Consider the following 20,423-nt stretch of genomic DNA (forward strand, 5'->3'; position numbering starts at 1 on the left):
AGAAGTGATGTGACCTGTTACCTTGAATTTGAGAGATACCTTAGAGAGGAGCTGAATGTAAGCCACACATGACGACTCTCTCACCCTTTAACTAACGCTGCTTTATTTAAAACACGCAAGGTGATCTTCACTGACCTTAACTCCCGGTGCCTTAGGCTATTTTTTGCAATTTCATTTATCAGTAGCATCTCTATAACTGTAAGCACAAACTGAACAGATTCAGCTGGACAGAATGAGAGAGAGTTTGACTTCTGCCTGATCAAAATTCAAAATCAGCACGGTGACTTTTTACAGGGAGTCAGTGACACTGATGCATCCAAATATTCTCAACTGCAACATAATGCAACATAAATCACAGCAGTGGTACATCCATTTTATCTATTAGTATTAGTATTAGGAACACTGAGTGTGCCAAGCCTTCTAAAAATCTTAATCTCAGTGCAGGAATTTCAAAGAGGTAAATAAACCCGACCGTGGTGGCAACATCTAAGAAAATGAAAATGCAGCTCGGTGCATATTTGTTTTCAGTTTAAGCACGCAATCACTTTTTTTGGTAATGTAATTTTTTATTTTTAAATGTCTTCATCTCCTGTTTTTAATTCTTCTTTAGTGCATATTTGTTTTCAGGTTTTGAGACATACCTGGTCAACATATAACACATGTGGCCAAATCTAGAATCTGGGCCTTTGCAAAGTGAAATCCAGCCAGTATTTCAGGTCCTGCTTTGTAATCCATTTCACTGTAAATATGAACATACAAAATGAACATCATTCCCAGTTGGCTCTACCTTTCAGACATGAAAGCTCGGTCTGTGAATCCAGTGTGACTCCTCGGCCTACAACTTTGTGATATTTCTCAGAGCTGACACGCAGCACTAAAAGGAAATGAATACCCTATCTTGAGTGGCCTGGACACCACACCTTTCTAAATATGTGCTGTGGGGAATATAATGATGACTGATGTCCAAAACTGTCATTTTTAACAATTTCCTGTGTGGAAACCCTGAATATATACTTTCTGAATCCACTGCATCAACTGTACTGAGGTTTCCTGAAGTGAAAAGAGTTATGGTGTTACAAAAAAAAAGGCATTTCTCACTGTGCTCAGTGTTTGTGTAACAGCAGTCTGTACCCTGTAATTTCCCCACTACTACAAAGGTAAACATATGGCATTAACAATTTCACAATTACATTTGCAAGTAACAACATGGCAGTCGTTTTATGAAGCAAGTTAATTGACTTTTTTTCTCAGGGAGGTCTTTTTTTAATACTCTGTGTCTCCACAGCGTTTGCTTGTCTACCCCACACTCAAAGCACCCCCTGCAGTGCTGACTGCAGGAGTGACTACTAATTAGACCACAGCAGGGATGCGTACTGTGAAACGGTAAATGACTCACCATATAACTTGACTTTTAAAAATGCTTATTTATGTGTTTTCCCCATGCATAATCTTTTGCTTGAAATATGATATCGACCTGAGGCAGGTGGGTGTCAAAGATACAAAGGGAATGAAAAGTGATACCTATCAGCACAACAATAAGACAGGTGGAATCAGCACATCTTAACAGCACAAAAATATTTATTTTGCCGGACACAAGTGAGAGAACATTCCCGAGGAATCAAAATACTTTTCTACCCAAATCTGAAAGGCTGAATTTCAAAAGGCTGAGATCAGATACGAAGTAAAGGAAACAAGGAGAGATAAGGAGCAGGTGAGAGGCCAGAGATGAAAGGAAGGATTGAAAGAGAATGAATGTCTATGAAAGTTTGTGTCAGAGCTTTTGAAGACATGTCTGCTTCTTACAAAAGGAAGGGTCAGTGAACAGATAAGGGTAGAATGGGAGGGTCTGTCATACGCACAGGTGAAGAAATCCCACAATGCCAAACAAAGAGAATGGAAAATACAGGTGAGAGTGGGGGATGGATGCAATGCCCCCCCCCCTCAAGGGATGTGAGACATTTTCTGACCTAGGCAATATCAAAGAGGTGAAGATGAAGAGCAGCAAAATAGAGTTGCACCTTTTTTTTTGTGTTGCTCTTTTTGTTCAAACTAGAGAAATGATGCTCAGATTTACTCACATTGTTTTCTCAGGGAAATCCAGGGATGTAGGCGTGGCGCCCACAGGGGGAGTTTGGAGTTTATGCTGTGGCTGATGCGCTGCTCAATATCCAAAGACCTGCACTAGGTTTTTTTTTATCTAGTGAGCTCTATAATTTGGGTGAAGACCACTCTATCAGTCCATACAAAGGAAATTTAGCAACATGCCCGGAAATTATAACTTTCCCAAGCTGTGGTGACAAAGAACATGATTTGGTCAATCAACAGTCCAAATACACAAATATTCTCAATACAATGAAAGAAAGCCTCAGATTTCTGAATGACATTTTAGCTTTACCAAAACCTCAAACAGGAAAAAAAACCAGCGCTCCTCAGTGGATCGTATTTCTACTTTTAGTCACTGAATCGATGAGACACCAAATCCATCTGTGAAGGCGTTTTTTTTCCTGAGCAGTAGTAAATGAAAAACATCTATGCCTTTCTCTGTAGTGACATTTGCAAAGCCATTACTAAGTCTTGTTGCCCTCACCCTCCTCCCCTCACAAACAGCTCCTCACTTTGTTCAGTGTAATGCCTCCAATGTAGAGTCAATGGAAAGACTTCCACCTCAACACGCTCCGCTCTTATTGCAGAAATCCAAGTGTGCAGTCACACAAAAACAAAGCATGATGAAGACTATCCATTCAAAGCTGGAAATTAAGAGAAAGACAGGAAAAAAAAATCAAGCAACATTTTGTAAGACTGATTTGCATTGTGCAAGAATTCTTTATGCGTTTACTGCAAATATGGGCCTGTGGATTATACGCTGTGACGATAGCACAGACAGCACTTTATTTATATATATATTAAAAAAAAAAAACAGGAAATTGCATTTTGAGGGCCTGATAGAAGAAAACTAAATAAAAACTGAACCTAGACAAAAGTGAAAGATGAAAAGACTCAAGGAACTGGGGTGTAAAGGAGTTTAAAAACACACACACGCACATCTCTGTGAATACGGGAACAAACAACATCCAGGCACTTCCCACAAGACAGAGTGATGCACTAACAAGCTCTCAGAGTGCCTCGTTTTTCCACCTCTTGCTGTTTCTGTTCATTCTGGGTGCCAGACACATCTGTCTGTGAGCTTGCAAAGGTTATGACTGCTTGGAGATGAAATCCTGGTGGGCATTGCATGACTGGAATCCACGTAGAGCTTCAGGTGTCTGTCAGTGTCTGCCGGTGCTCCTGACAAGTAAACCCAATAACAAAACAAGAGCTTTAGAGGCATGAGAGCTGCTGCTGATAAATGAGAGGGTGTTCAAATCTGGGTAGAGGCACCAGTGTGCTGCACCACAGAGTAAAATATATCAAGCATAAATCAGAGTGTCTGCAGGGGATTGATTAGCTGATACTAATGAACTCCTGCCAATGCCTTGCATTTTTAACTGCTCCATGATGAAGGTCGCTGCTATGAGCGAGCAGCGGGGTATTTTATTTTAGCTTGAAACTCTTTCAAACTGTACTCTTGGAAAAAGTACAGTTTTGTGTTACTTCTAGTGTGTTTCAGTCGGTCGGGCACTAGCAATCTTAACACCAGACCACACACCTTGTAGCAGCAGTCTGGGGAACACCCTTTTTCTGATTCAGCATCAAAACCAGGTCCATAAGTTTGATGTAGACAAACGTAACTGGTGACCACAGGCACACCCACTGGCTTTCAGATGAACTGGAACCCAGACTCATCAGGTCACTGATGCTTCTGTGTGTAAATGGGAGCTCAAAGATTCCAACAACTGGTGGAGGAGCCTGAAATAAATGGAACGCCTGCCTTTACAGTAGCATGTATTATGCTGTTCCTTATGTTCTGTCATATATGGTACCACTCAAAAGTTTTGGACACATCACTTGTCTGAAACAAGCTCCTCTGCCTTTGAGGTCACCCTCCCTGTAATGGCTCAGGTACACTAAAGTAAAAATAGGACAGCAACCTCCTTGAACGCAATGCATGCAACCCATCTGTTTGCAACAAGGACTCAACTCAGCTGGTTTCCAACTTCTGGTTATGTTCCTATAGGCAAGGTTGGCAAGCGCCTGCGCTAGTTTGCAGTCAAATCACCGTCCTGCAGCAGCTGTGTCACTATTTGTGGAGGAATTTCTCCATAAAATGATATAGTCCAAAAGCAGAAACAAAACTGAGCATGTAGAGCAGTCTGCAGCTCACAGAGGTGAACGAGAAGCACCAAATTCAAATGGATTGTTAACACGACCCTATTCTGCACCCCAGAATTCATTCAAAACTTTATGTGCTTTTGTCTTTACAGACAGTAACGTGCTTTTGATTGTTATTATTTAGTGTAAATTCAGCGTAATGTTACACACTTAAACATGTGTGTATGTAATCAGCTTCCTGCCACCTAATTTTTGTTATCAAGGCCACAGATGTGTTTATGATGTCCTATAAACTCACACAGAGTCAGACTCAAACTGAAGCAGAGTGTAGTTCTGTCTAATTAAGTCAGTTTCTACAGCCAAAACTATCTGACAAATCAATAAGTTTGAAGGTTCTCTCTCAGCTGAAGGTGGAGATTTAAATGCAGTCATAAAAGGTCTCCACCAACTTGCCAGAAATGCTGATCAGCACAATGTGAAATAAAGAGGCTCCATTATGAACCGGCAGGCACGTCCCCTCTACTGCTGACGGGGTCAGAAACCGATCATCATCTCTGCAAGATTAAAATAATCAAGCACAAACATTTCAAGCTCATCATTAGTTTCTAGTGCGCTGTTTGTGATGAATGAAATCCGGCTGGAGATCGTCATGTGAGAGAAGTCAGTTTGAGAAGTTGTTACACCAGGTTGTAGAGAGAGACCCAAATAACACGTCGCAGAGCGAAATGTGTTTTCAAATAATATTCTGCTAATTAAATTTCTCTGAAAGTTGAGCAAAAGCCATTAAAATGATTTCAGTGCTGTTTGAGTGGCACATTATTGAAATTGCCTTCATCTGAAGAACATCAAGAGATAAAAATGGCTATAGGAAAAAAAAAAAGACTGAGCCAGTGCCGGGCCACATCATTACATCCAAGATTCACTGCCCTCCTCACTGAACTGGATATACATACAAATATACACATATATATATATATATATATATATATATACATATATTTTTTACATAAAGAGAACTTTTCAAACAAAACTTTACTCACACATGGTCCAAAACAAGAGTAAACAAGATTATACGTACACAGACCAGGGGTCAGTAGGGAGGGACTACAGTTAAGAAAGAAGGAAGGAAGGAAGGAAAAGGTGGGAAGGAACAAATAAGGGAAGGAAGGCAGAAAAGACAGGCAAAAGGGAGACGTGAAGGGTGAAAGACCAAAAGGAAGGAAGGAAGCCAGACAAGAAGAAACAAATGAAGGACGGATAGCAGAAAAGTGAAAGAATAACAGACATGAGTGAAGAAAAGCTGAAAAGAAGTGAGCAGGGGAATGAACAAAGGAAAGAAATGAAGGAAAGAGGAAATGACCAAGGAAGGAATAAAGGCAGAAAAAAAGGGAAAGGAGAAAGAAAAGAAGATATAGAGAAGTGAAGGGAGAAAGACTGAAAAGAAGATAAGAATGAACGAATGCAGAAAAGAAAGGAAGGATGAAACAAAATGATTACAAGGAAGGAAGAAAGAAAAGGAAGCGAAAGCAAATCATTGGCTTTATCACATGATCACTGCTTAACACCAGCGGTCACGGTCGGATAACCGATTTAATCCAACGTGTGACTGTGTGACCCTCAAACAATCAATCTGTAAAATAATCAGAGGAAAAAAATCTAAAATTGAAGTTTCAAACTAATTCTACATTTAATCCATCATACAGTTGCAGACTGAACAACAAAAAAACAACACATGGAGCCAACACAGCCTGTCCCAGGAAGACAAACATGTTCCATCGGGAACAAGTGGCGTCACAGGGACAGACGAGGTTTCCCCAGCAGACCTTTCCCAATGAGCAAAAACCACCCACACCACGGAGAATAGTGGGCACCAGTGGAACAAGCCTGTCCAGTCTTTCACACAGTGCCAAATCATCAGGACTTAGCTCAAAATTGGTGGCAAACAAAGACCTGAATAGTCCAAGGACCAGGGAAGATTCAGGAGTGAGGATACGCCGACTAAATGCAGACAGCAGGAACTCAATCAGATGAGCTGGAGAAAGAACAATGGAGACGAGGCCAAAGCCAGGTGAGAAGCACAGCTTCAAAATAAAACAGGAAATGAAAAAAAAAAAGAAAGAATAAAGTGACACAAACAGTGAGATGGGCACAAGGTTTAAACACTGAAATGACTTGGTTAGGTGTAGGAGAGTACCCAGCGGATTCAAACATAATCCACAAAACTCTGATAAAACGTCTACTGCACGTATGAAGAGTTGGAGGCGTTATCCCTGACACTGCTGATACTGAAGGACACCTTGTATGCATATCTGGGACACCAGCAGCTCTGACCAAACCGAAATGAGAACAGGGATCTGAGGGATCCTCATTTCCTACCAACAAATATCATCATGTTTAAGACTGATGGTGATCCTTCGCCATTACTTAAACAACATGACAATGTCACTGCGTACATGCAGCCCAACCTTTGCCTGTATCACCTATTTGTTGTTTGATGACTTGTTGGAGCAGCTTTTACAATATGCCAGGAAACTCGGCCCATTTTTAACACGCAGGTCCTCATAACAATGGTGTCATTGTAACAGTGGTGTGGAAATTATCTTGGGCTCCTTCCTGCATTCTGACACTGAAGAATGCTTCAAGAGGGAAAAAGCTGAACTTGAAAAGGAGATAAGGGCAAATGAACCCGTGTGGGAAGTCTTAAAATACCCCCTTAAATAGGGCAGCACAAGAGGCTCGGGGTGTAGCACGCTGTATGGCGAGCCTGTCCACGAGTTACATAAACCAACACGAGACACCGCAGGATCCAGCTAACTGGAGCTCCTGATAATGAAAGGGAGTGTTGAGGGGCCCTGCGAGTGATCGGGACTGAAATGCCACCTGCTGCACGGCGACCCAGATGACTGAGCAGGTACAGCACCCAGCCGGGGATTAACTCCAGAACTTATACTGTGTATTTCAGCTCTGCCAGCGAAGCAACTTGTACAACTGGGGTGTTCTAAAACAAATGAAAGGAGCAGAGGTGGTTAAAGATTCATGGGCTCTATATTCACAGCCATCCGTTTCACTGATGAGGTGCATAGCGAGGGATTAGGGAGGCCTTGCATATTGTTAAAAGTAAATTGGTGCCTTTCAAATTTCGCAGCATTGCCCAGTCTGTCCTGCACATATAATGAATTCTAGTAATGAACCGGCCTTATACAGGAGCTGTAAAGCGTTGTACTATGCAGACCACATTTGTCACCATTACAGTCAATATTTGGTGACTGCCACAAGATGAATGTTGCCCTGGGGAACAATGAAAGAAGCCTGGTCTAATCTAAAGTGAGTCATGATAGTCTCTTTGGCTCCTGCAGGCACAGGTAATGGTCAGCATTATACAATGCAACACCAGCTATTTTCAATCCCTTTCCTTTGATTCTTTGCTGTATGCATCACACCCTGAAAGCATTCATATTAGGATTAAGGCAATTATACAACAAAAGGATGTAAAAAAAAAAACGCTGAAATGGAACAGATATATTTTATTTCTGAGTCGCGGCAGAACTGACCCAAATATTAAAAGGCACAATCACCTCCTTTTCTATTTGTGCTGGTTGTCTCTGGTGACCGAGCTTAACATGGAATCAATTCAACTAATTGGAGACTTCAAATGGAATTGTTCTCGCCCGGCACCTGAATCATTGCCCAAACCGCCTCATTCAGCCTGTGAAAAACAAACAATAGTGTTGCTTCTATTAACTCTGTCTTCAATTAACTTCCTAAACTCCCAGTCATCCCTTTAAATGTCCTCGTTAATAATATTTAAATGAAGGCTGGTGTAATCTCAGCTTTCTCGATGAATAAACTATTCCGTAACTCCAGCTTTTAGGCTATTCCAGCTAAACTGCTGGGAACACCACACAGTTTATGTAGGTCATAGCCAGCCAAACTGATCTGTCTTAGGCCCTGCCCACACGTGTGTACCCAAACTCAGTTTCTGCAATTACGAGTGGACAAGGAAAACAAAGTGTGTGGAGTTTTCTTCGTATCTGACACAAAGCAGGTGCTGCACCTGTGGTTAATAAACCTTCATAGGTGTAGACTCAGTGTTATAACCTGCTTCAACTCAAGGCTAATTGGCTGGGACCAGCAATCAATGTGGCAGACTCTACACATGAACGTACAAAGTGAAAGTTTTCATGGAAATATTTTAGGATGTGGACTCTTTCTTCCAGTTGTTTCAAGTCAGGTGATACAGAGGTTCACTAAAGGCAGGAAAGAACACATTTCTCCAAAATGTCCAACACTGGCACCCTTAGAATGGCTTTACTGACAGTTTACAGGTGAACTGTATTCACACTGAGTGAAATCCAGGATCAGTTGTGTTCCTGACTCACCTGGGGTCATTTATCCACGTGTGTAGAAATCGACTGCTAGATTTAAAGTTGTGTCTTTTATGGTCTTTAAAAAGGTCCACTTCATCCCATTTCCATTAAACCCAGAGGTATTTTTTCACAATGCATTTAACATTTTCAGCCACCCAGACTCTCCTCAGAGGACAGCAGCTTGCTCAGCAATTCAACCTGACCCCCCCCCCCCCCCCCCCCCCCCTTCTGCCAGGTAAGTCCAGCCACAAACAACAGAAAACTATCTGACCGTGAAACCTTTATTTTCTGCAGTGGTGCTGAGGGAGCCATGCTCACCTCCCCACGTTTGTTTTTACCCCTCAGTCCATAAGAATCCAGCTTGTCAACAGGCAGACTGACAGAAAGCCTCAGGGCCACCCTGCATCTCCAGCCAGGCCGGGACATTAGCATGCACGCAGAGCTTGAAACTCGTGTCCGTATCACACTGTGCGTGCGTCATAGCTAACCTCCTCCTCCAGTTCTACACACTACAGGCTAATCCAGTTACAAAACCTGAGTTGTAATGCTTACAAAATACAGACCAGCATACGATCTGTTAAAGAATCATTTAGGAAGCATTGAATTAATAGACATTTTAAATCAAATAAATAATATTTCCAAATGAACTGTGGATCAAATGTTGTGAAAGGGTCGCACACATTGACAAATGCTCATAATTATTATCCAAGCCTGCGCCTCCCTTCAGCTCTGTGGTGCCCTGAAGTGTTTGTTGTTGTGTGGCAAAAACAAACTAATGCTTTTTGTCAGCTGAATGATTACGTCATATTTTGCAAATTCTTGGAACACAATCAATAAGATATTTTTTGTTAACTGTAAAATGTATTGCATAAAGTAAATCAGCTAACTTTGTCCAGCTACAGTATTAAATTGCTGAATTGAGCATTAAAACTATTAATCGGAATTGTAACATTATTTTTATTTATGTTAAAAACCAAACAAAAAAACCACACTGGCCATTACTCAGGTGGACATTTCACTCTTGCTGTAAAATTTGATGGTGCTGTGCTGTATAGTTGTTTCTTTGCCATATTATTATTTTAGTGCTCCTACTGTATTTTCCATAAGCAGTTTATTAGTTACAGCAGTCTTAGTTATTATTAACACTGTTCTCAGTCACACAGACGCTGGAAATCACATCACAACAATCAGAGTCTCAATGCAGAATAACAATGATAAAAATGGGTTTACAGTATTCCACTGCGTTCACAGCAGTTTGTTAGTGTGCAAAGTAAATAAAGGGTATTGGTAGAGACAGCATATTATCCTGTGTGTGTGTGTCTAATTAAACTATTATAATTTAACCATAAAGAGAAAACAACTGTTTGGTCATTTAAGAAAAAAGTTGTGTTCATTAGTACATGTAAACAAGCACGAGGGTCTGAATGAATCAGTTGTGCACACTTAACTTTTAAGGCCAAACATAACTGCTCTGACCTATAACCACGTAATAAAAGGTCATTTTGGTTTGTTTGTCATTACTGATCAATATAAAGTTCTGTTGTGTCCTGTGAGTGCAGCTACGCTCCGTTCTCAATTATGTTTTGAGGAAAACAATTTTTCTCCCACTTAACTTTTGTTTGTAACCTTTCAAGGATATTTTTGCCATTTACCTTCTTGCTTTCTTCATGTTGCTCCTTCTCAAGCACATGAACACATGAACCTCTGGGCCAAGCGGTATTACCTCTGCAGTGTAAGAACGATTCCCGGTATCTGATACAAAGTAGCAAATATGTCCATGGACAGAGCATACTCAATCTCTGAGGTCATACTGAGTTATACTGCAGATTCAGCATCTTAAATTTAAAAAAAAAAAGCTTAAAGACATAATTTACTTTTATGCCTTGTTACTGTGATTGTACTTCAGAGAATAATATTTCAACTAATGCCCATCACTTTTTAGACTAATTTCCTGAAATTCTTAGGTTGATTAAGTGCTTTAGACAATGAATTACAGTGTTTTGAACAATGTTCGTGTGTTGAGGCTACATTTTGAAATAAATCTAGAAAAGAATATGAAAAAAAAAAAAGATTTAATATAGCAGGAAGCGGAGGATTTCAGAGCAATATAATAAGTATGCTTGTTATTAATTCAGTGTCTGATCTTGACAGTGTGGTTATCACAGCAGAAAGTAGGCCACCAATCCCAGCCAAAGATCATGTAATTTTCTGAAATGAACATCGTCAGTGCAAAGGCCAAAAAAGCAGAGGCACACCTCTCTGCTCGCTCTCCATAATGAGGTCAAGCATTAAATATGCCGCCTCTCAGAGTGAATTTCACTTCCACTCTGATCTCGCTCTCTCATCTACGTCTGTATTCTTAAGCTTTTTCTCTCTCTGTGACATTTCAGTTGTCACAATAGCTGCTCGTATAAACGCCGCCAGTTAGTGAATCATCACAATTAACTTAAATAATCACAAGGGGACGTCAAAGCCGTCTGCAAACCAAACAGAAATGAATAATGACAGAACAGCTGCTAAGATTTGATGTGAAATGAGGAAGTCAATTACAACGATACCTAGAGGACGTTTTTTTCTGTCACGAGCCTCCGATACAAAATGAAGTGTTTCATTGGTCTTGTAAAAGCCAATAGAGCATTTGTTAACCTTCTCTAATCCCTTTTCAGATATGTTTCAATCACTCTGTGCCCAATTTGTTTTCTTAGCCGCACATACAGGAGCGCTCCGTCGGTGCATTCCTCTGTTGCATTTCCCTGAAATCTAATGAACTCGTCAAAGATGTGACTTTTCATATATGATCCCCACTGACTGCTCGCTTAATTGCATTTTCCTCCATGGAAACACATCTGCGCTTAAGTCGATCATGATAGATATCAGAAACGGAGAATATTTATTTATATTTAGTCGCAGTTTGTGAGGCAAACATACGTCTAGGAGCAGGAAGGAGATATTTAGTGAATATTTAAAGAGGCTGGCGTTCAGCTGAGAGATTTAGCAGGAATGTAAAAGGACTGATCTCAGTGCATGTGATACATGGAGTATGCAGTTTTATTAAATGTTCATGCACATTTTATCAAAGGGAAACTTTTAAAGAATTAATGGAGCTTTGTGTGCTGCGTTGAGTGTTTCAGGATTGTCTGCACCGTCTCAAGGTGGTTTTATATGGAGGATCCGTGTTCAGTGAATAAATCTCGTCTCATATTAATGACTCAGTGTCTTGTTAAGCCTCAGAAGAGTCAACAGAAGAAATATGAAGAAAATTTAGCGTACTCTGACACTTTTTTAGAGTGATTTTGTTTCGCTTTCTGCAAGGATCAGGTGTTGAATGTCAGAGTTAAAGTCATTAGATGCCTTTGCTTAAATAAAGCTGTAAATGTATCCCGCTGTAACCAGCAGCCTGTTACACCCACCTCGAGCTTATGCAGTACTAGTTGACCAATCCTGATACTTCCTCTTCCACTGAAACCTCTCTGATATATGCAGTGATTAACCATAAGGTCACGAGCTCTGGTGGATACAGGCAGCCAAGGTGCCATTTTAGTGGAATTAATATTAAATGATCAGCTGTGCTGGTGAAAAACTGTGTCATATGGTAAAACCAGAAAGCAGCAGCAACAATGCAGTTTTATTGTAATGCTGTCTGTTTTTATTAAACTCGTTGCTTGATAGTTGATTGCTAATATTCACATTTTTGCTTTTTTAAATTTATTTATTCCAGGAAGGATTTTTAAGTGCTGGATTATAGTGAATCCTCCTAAAGGTGAGTACAATTATTTTAAATCTCAGAGTGCATTATCATAAGTGGCTTTCAGTTTTTCTTGCTTCTCATTTGCATGGCTCGCTTTTACGTGTGTTTAGTATTTATGGTTTTTGGTTGCATCGATTGAACGCCATTCTAAAGTGGACTGTGAGTCTCCTCTTGGTTTCCATTTATCTCTATAGCTTTGTTATTATGTTACATTTAATATTATTTATAGGTATGATCTCCAGGGTCATAGTACTTTTTAGTGCTTTTAGATTTTTAAATAAGATAAAATAAATGTTATCATTAAACTATGTCTCTCTTTTATTAAGTGGATCTCCCAGCATTAGGGCCAACTTAAGATGGTAATCAAAGATGCACTCTTAATTAATGAGAGAAGGTAGATTCTTTGGGTGAAGGTCCTGATGGTGGTGTTTCCAATATCATAAAAAAATATATTTTTCCAGGTTACTTCCTGTTGTGGTTGTACATCCATCCATCTTCTCCTGCTTAGTGGATCTGAGTTTTGTCCAAGCAGAGATGCCGTCTCACCATCCACCGTCTCCACATCTCTCAGGGGTGTACTGAAGAGTTCCCAAGCCACGCAAGACCCAATCTCACTCAGGAGGCATCCAGGAAGCAGCGTGGTCAGCATGGTCAGACCCCCAAACCGCCTCAACACAGTCTTTTTGATGGAGCGGAGGAGCCCCTCTCCTCTCAGCCTCTCCTAAATCACTGAGCTTCTGATCCTTTGAAGGTCTTTGTGGGTAATCCCACTCATCCTTCAGAAGAAATTCATTTCCAGAAGGTCATTTTTTTTGGTCACTAACCTATGGTCAGCTTGTGACCATAGGTGAGGGTAGAAAAGTAGCTTGACCAGTAAATTGACAGCCTCACCTCATTGCTCAGCGCTCTCTTCAATACAGCAGACCAGCACAGTGTCAGCAGCACCGCAACAATCCCTGTGTAAAATCTCTCAACTGTTTTCCCACTTTTTTGCTCTTTGGCTGTTGTTTGCATTTGTAAAGTTTGTCTTACTGTCAAGGTAAGCAAAGAACAATTAGAAAACTGCAGCTGATGTGTGATTTATGTGATAAATTACAATCATATGTTCTTTTTGAACCAAACACTGAGGCAACGGAGTCTTAACATCGATAAATCGAGGCGGTGAGGGAGAGCCCAAAGGATACTCATGTTAATACCCACTCGAGCCGCAGCCTGTTCACCCTTCTGCCATCTGGCAAGTCACACAGAAATATCTGCTGCCGTACCACCAGACTTTGGAGAAGTTTCTCTTCTCAGGCCGAGAGTGAAGCTGGTGAACTCGCCCTCCTAACTGCACCACAAATATGAGCTTTATTATTTTCTCATGACGTGCTTAGTATGGTTCACTTCTACTGAGAAGAAAACAGATCAATGTGCCCACTGTAAAAATCACAAACACATTAATTCACAGGACGTTTCTGATGATCGAGTGCGCGTGTCGCACATGTGGCTGCTGGTCACACAAAGCCTTCATCACTCTCTGCACAGAGCTCTTTGTAATACACCTGGGGAGAAAATAATTACACTGAGGCTGTGGGGATCAAAACACATGCATTATAGTGCTCCTTTTTCAATATGTAATTTACTGTATTAGTGAAAAAACGTATTAGTCTGGCAAAACACAGAAGCAGAAAAAAAAAAAAAAAAAAAAAAAAAAAAAAAAAAAAATATATATATATATATATATATATATATATATATATATATATATATATATATATATATATATATATATATATATATACATATACTACAGGTCTACTATTGACTTGTAACCTGGATGGACATGATTTCCAATACCAGCAGGAGAGTTTTTCTGGTAATAAAAACCAACTATCCTAAACTGTCTTTGTCAACATAAACTCTTTTTATCCTGCAAAATAAACTGTGCCAGCGATTGTGTTGTTTTAGACTCAAAACTAGTTTTCTTGATTCTGGTGCTGGGAACCAGGCTCTCTTTAAAATAGTGATATTTTATACAGAGCTCTTGGATTTTTAAGCAGTTTCTCTGACCTTGGGGTGAATTTACTGGGATGTCCACATTTGGAAATGGCCTTATAACCCTTCCCAGACTGATGGGCAGCAACCATTGCTTCTCTAAGATCATTGCTGATGTCTTTCCTCCTCGTCTCCTTGTCTCCGTATTATGTTAACACACATCTGAATGCCCTAGAACAGTAAACTGTCTGCTTTTATAAAGGTACTCACACTTGCTGATGATCAGGTAATCACTCACATTTGATTAGCAGGACTAGAGGTAAACATGGCTCATAATTCCTATTGGAAACATACAGCAGTACCGATATCTTCAGCTGTTTTAGTTTGCCTTACAAAAATATCCTGAGCTAGACTGAATCCTATTACATCAAGAAAACACAGCATCCAAGCTTCTTGGATCATACTGCGTGGATTATACAAGTTTATACTATATATAAGATTTTATGCAGCAGGAAGTTTCCTATATTATTTGCACTGTTTACTGTTGCTGTGGGATTACCTGTTCCCTCATTATTTGAAACTGTGGCTATGTTTAATATGAGCATCCAGGTGAGAGAAAAGAAGGAAAAACATATGTAAAAATCTTTTTCCAGTCAACTAGTTTGAGCTTTTCGGTGATACAGTTTTTCATTGATCCCTAAAGCAAGTTAAAGTCAAACAATGTCACTGTTGTCAATACTGTGAAAGGGGGGATTTGATGGCTGAGGTTAATGAGCCGCAGTGTTTCCCTGAATTTACACAGACAAGCTGCACCATAAAGAGTAGGTGAAAGTTATATTGTCTAAAAATCACACAAACAAAGCCGTTTTTCACTGCCAACGAGGATCCCTGATGGTGTCAGAGAGGAAACGCCATCTGTGCACAGCAGCCGAGCCTGCCAGGACAACAACTGCAGCATTCAGAAAGACTGACAGATCAGGATTACACTCAGATTTTCCAACCACAGCAATCACAGACAAACAGCAGGGAGATGCTCTTAAATTAGGAACAACCTGTGCAAACACTCCTAGTACGCCTTTTAAAACTTGAGAAAAGTTTAATTATTCTCTACTGTACATGCAGGTTCGCTCTTTAATGTTATTTTTTTTTCTAGGAAGAAAGCAGAATACTCCGTGTTCTGCTTGTGTTTTGAAGCTGCACAGCACCAGTTCTCAAGTGGTACCGTTTTTATGGTTGTCAGACTGGAGGTTAGTGTCACCGCAGATCCCACAGCAGATTTCTATGAGAGCTTCTGCATTTTTGAAGTTTTAATAAAGCAAACGCTTCACTCTGAGATGAAAGATGCAGTTTATTTTTATTGAATCAAACCTTTAAGTTCCCCTGGATCACAGAACTTTCTTACCAACATCAAAAACTCCACATAAGTAAAAAAAAAAAAAAAAAAAGTGCCTGTAAAATGTACATATCCTTTTATTTCACATTTAGATAGAAAGATGGAAGAAAATTGAGCTTTCTAACATTTTAAATGGGTGTAATTAAATAGGCTTCAGCTCCCTCGTGACCCTGAAGAGAATAAGCGGAAGAAAAAGGATGGATGGATGAATTACCATGAGGTCTCTCTTACCAAACCGAAGTAGAGAAGTTTGAGTTCCTCACGTTAATGTTGACTTTTTTATTCCTAAATTATGAGGTTTGAACACTTATTTGAGACCAGTATTCGAGGGCAGCTTATGCATGATCTAGTTATGCAACCTGTAGATCACTCTCTGGATTTCAGTTGAGAAATGCAACCAATGGCGTACGCATCACTGGCCAGAATTACGACACTGAGAATTACGACACAGGTGCATGATGATGCACTTTAATGTGGAGATTTGTGACACCAAAAATGAAAGCACGATGCTTTATGAAGATCACAAAGATCTTTGAGCAGTTAACTGAAGACTAAATTATGGGATTATACAAGCTTTTGAAAGTGGGCCACTCTGGCCACCGTATGTGACAAAATGTATCTGAATTACCTCAACGGTAGACTGTGCCTTCTGTTAATGTCCCAGCGTGAGCATTTAATTGCGCTGCCAGCCCCCCAAAAATAAATAAAAAGATGATTATGGTGCAAAATATGCTGGCGGATTTGGGGTCAAACTGCTCTCGGGTCAGTCTCATGTTGATTAAAGGTCTGTGGTGGTGAGGTGATGAACCGTTGGAGGAAGTTATTGCCGCTGTGTGGAGTGGCAGCTCTTAAACGATCTCAGTGGGGAAGGGTGGTGGGCTGGGACCAGAGGTCACTGAGGTTAGACCACAGTCTCTAGCAGTGTCCTGAATTTACAAACAGTCCACAGAGAGGTACAAAAATCCTGTCCAAAGGCATTGGTCTGGAGGAAATTGCAGGAAAGCGATTAGATCTTGATATGGGTCCAGCGAGTACGATGCCTGGATTATCCCCTCTTTGGTTACCTGCAAAATTCCTTTTTATGATTTTTTTTTTTAAACTTGTCTTAACATTGTTCGATGATATTCCAATAAAAACTTAGTCTTCTCCTTCCTCCCATTTGTTACAGCGGGTCCTTTGTATTTATTAATTTTTGGGGGTGGGGTTCTGGCAGCCTGCCTTTTTTTACTGTAGTGCCAGAATCAGGCAAAAATGTTTTCACCCTAGAAGCTGTAAGAACCCAAGTTCAGTTTGTTCCAGACTGAGACCAGCTCTCTTTATCAGACCAAGGCTTGACTGACTGTGGTCCATGAAAGGTTTCACATGTCTACAATCGCTACAATCAGGTTGGAGCTGACTGAAAGCTCGAAAGTCGACACAAAAGGTGTCAAAGTGCACAATTGTCCTGTTCCCATCGCTCATGTTTGTCGGCCTGTTTGTATGTGATTGGATCTTGATGTCACGGTGGGGTGGTGTGGCACGTAGGGTGGACCCAAAAGCAGAACTCCAAAACAGGACTGAATGTAGGTGAAGATTTATTTACAAAAAAGATCCAAAAATACACACAAACTTGGTAACTTAATATAACTGAAGAAATGGTCAGATGGCAGACTGGAACAAAACCACACTTCCATGAGGAAGGACGTGACAAGGAACAAAGGGAAACGCAGACAATAAATACACCAGGAATGACAAGGGAAAACAGGAAACAGCTGGGGAGAAACAGGTGGACAAAATCATACAAATGAAACACAGGAAGCAAAACTCCACACAACACACAGGGAACACAAGACTGTCAAAATAAAACAGGAAACACCAAACAAGGACTTAACACAGGGGGCTGGCACAGAGGAAAACTAAACATAAAATACAGAAAAACAGACACAGGGGAGACAGGAACAAAGGGAACTAGAAAACCACAACTGATAAGGCCAGAACTAAGATGAATAAGGAAGATCAAAACAAAACTAGAAAATAACAAAACCCAGTGAAAACAGAACAAAACACAAAATGCTGGGCATAAGGCCCAGAACCATGACACTTTATCCGACCCCACTACCAGGTATTCGCTGCGTGTTCGAGCTAAATGCCTTCCAGCAATGCTTTGCATTCTGGAATATATCAGAGTACTGTAGACATGCAGGAGTTTTCTCTGTGTGCAAAAAATAAATAAAGCAAGAAATACAGAAAAAAGCTACAAGTTTACAAACTCATCAACTGATTCAGGCCAGCGTGGACGCCCTCAGCACGATATCAGCATTAAATCTAAATGCACAACACAATAGTTGTTTAACTACCGTGTTGTTTTACCCTTTTTCTGATGAAAAAGTACTTTGGTGTATTAATGTGGTCAGTGGGAGCAGGCGTTAAGTCTCTTTAAGTAATGTTTTTGGGGTACATGAAGTTGTCCTTTCAGGTTCATATGACCTAAACCAAGTCATTTCATATGCATCCAAGTTAGAGGACTTGAGGACAATTCAGAGTCTATTCATAATACTCCCTGAGAAAGTGCGTATACATCTGTCTTGGCTTTCAGATCTCTATTAATATTGTGTAGAAACAGCTGCAGGTCCTACAGGCTAAATATTTCAACATAAAAGCCTCAAGCCTCCGAGGACCTCTCTCCTGCTTGGTTACTTTCTGCTACTTGTTATTGTTTTTAACCAGCTGAAAGCAGAGCACGTTAACAGTTATGCTTTCAGGTCTCACAACTTTACAGAGTCTTCAGTCTCACAGCAAATAAAATATAAGAAGCTTAAATGCTCTGTCTTTGCAACTTCATTGTCCACCTCTGAAATACAAAGCCCCTCCAAAAATCAATTCAGACATCTCATGAATCATGTATTTAAAAAAAAGAATACTCATAAAAAATTGATGGCCATCACGCTAAAAGCCAGAGCTTCAGTTTATTTATTTATTTTTTTATTGAAACAGTTTATGTTTTAATCTTCCACATGTAAACTGACTGGAAACACGGACACAGATGATGCATCAATCACTGCTGTCCAGCAAATATCCTGACTCGAGGTTCAGGGAAGAACCTCAGCAGCACCATTATGTTTTTTATACAGTCAAAATAGAGCAGTATGTTATTAGAACTTGTTGGATATGTTGTTCAAATATCATGACCTTCAAAAAAAAAATAAAACAGCTGTCTTTGTTACCGAATAACATGGCTGCCTGCTTGCCTTAATCAATTAAACGTGTAAGCTCTTAAGCTCATTCCTCTTGATATGTGTGATATGCATAATAATGACCTCATTACTGGAGGCGTCAGCATTGTGTTAGGGAGATTGGCTGCAAAACACACTTTTATCATTTGTAATTTATCCTTCAGAGGGACCGAGGAGGGGAAAAAAAGAAACAAATGGCGAGAGGCGACCGGGAGGCTGCGACAGAGAAACGAGACACGGTGTGAAATTGAAGCTGGTCTGAGTCATTCCAAGCATGAACGCACATCCAGCCATATGTGGTGTCTGTACTATCTGCCCATCACTGACAGCATGCTGCAATATAACATATAAAACATGTCGTGTGCTACCTTGTGACAAAAAAGGTGCAAAAAGGAAAAGGAAAAATGACCTTTTCTCCGGCGACTTGGGACCTTGGACATGTTCTTTTTCAAACAGCACTGTTTCCTTCGACTCCATTTTCAAGATCTTTCTCTGTTGTCAAGGTTTCAGTGTGATGGTTATCTGTTAAAGGACAATTTTTGGGTTTTTATTTAATAATTGGATGACTCTCTGGCCAGAGCAGAGCCTTGAATATGCTTCAGATCAGAGTGTCTGGCATGTATTATTTTTTTTTTCTGCAGAAACGTCAGTCTAGTTTTCAGCACGAGAAGTCTGAAAATAATCATTTCACTTCTTTATTCCATGCTCTGTGCAGTTTCTTGTGAAATGCGTTAAGCATGACTCGCATTTAAAGGCGCTTTGTTCATAACTTATTCATGAGTTTTGTAATTCTTTCTCATGCAAACAGACAGAATGTCAAACAGGGAAATGTGTGAAAGAGGCGAGAAGATGCAGAAAAGAAAAGATTTGAGTGCGGTCTCAGGTCTAGATTTAGATTTATTCAGCTCTAACAGTGGACATTTATGGTTGAAAATATGAATTAATTTAAATTTAAAACATGCATCTATAGAATATAGTAGCTTCTCATGCATACTTCATTATCTCTCATGAGCCTGTTATGAAGTCTCCATTTTTGGAAAAGTATAAATAATAGTTACAGTTCTGCTGATGTGGCTTTAGTTACAGGGTTCTGGTTAAAGCGAATAAATGTAGTCTGCTGGCAGGAATGTTTTAATGCGTTCCCTCTGTTGGCATCTTTTCCACAGCAGAAATCTGGAGACCTCAAGTGATCAATCCCTGCTCTGTGACACTGACGTGTGCAGGTATTCTCACTAAGAAGGGCCAACAAATGTGTTTAAAACAATCATATTAAATCACGTGATGATTACAGATGATTACACTGAGTTTCCTGTGACTGCATAGCTTCCACTTTCTCCTTTGTAACTTCAGTTGCTAAAGCAGTGAAATTTTATATAAAATACATAAAAGTACTGGTTACATAATGTTGCTGGTATGATGTCAGTATGATAATCACTAGATCTTTTCATTGAGCATTTTTGCTGTGTCATATCACACAGAAAAAAGGCGCCATGTTGTGAGTCACACCTGAGTTGCGT

The 20,423-nt window shown here is 40.1% G+C and overlaps 1 protein-coding gene across 1 annotated transcript in view; it reads right to left on the bottom strand.

The window, feature by feature from the left end:
• Window positions 1-12,973, bottom strand: part of LOC115784262 (protein shisa-6-like) — a 64,748-nt gene extending 51,775 nt beyond the window's left edge. The window contains exon 1 of the mRNA XM_030735422.1: window positions 12,871-12,973. Coding sequence (XP_030591282.1) covers window positions 12,871-12,973 — 103 coding nt within the window. The remainder of the gene's footprint in view (window positions 1-12,870) is intronic.
• Between the last annotated feature and the right edge of the window lie 7,450 nt (window positions 12,974-20,423).

Source organism: Archocentrus centrarchus, chromosome 8 (assembly GCF_007364275.1).
Source record: "Archocentrus centrarchus isolate MPI-CPG fArcCen1 chromosome 8, fArcCen1, whole genome shotgun sequence".
Lineage (NCBI taxonomy): Eukaryota > Metazoa > Chordata > Actinopteri > Cichliformes > Cichlidae > Archocentrus > Archocentrus centrarchus.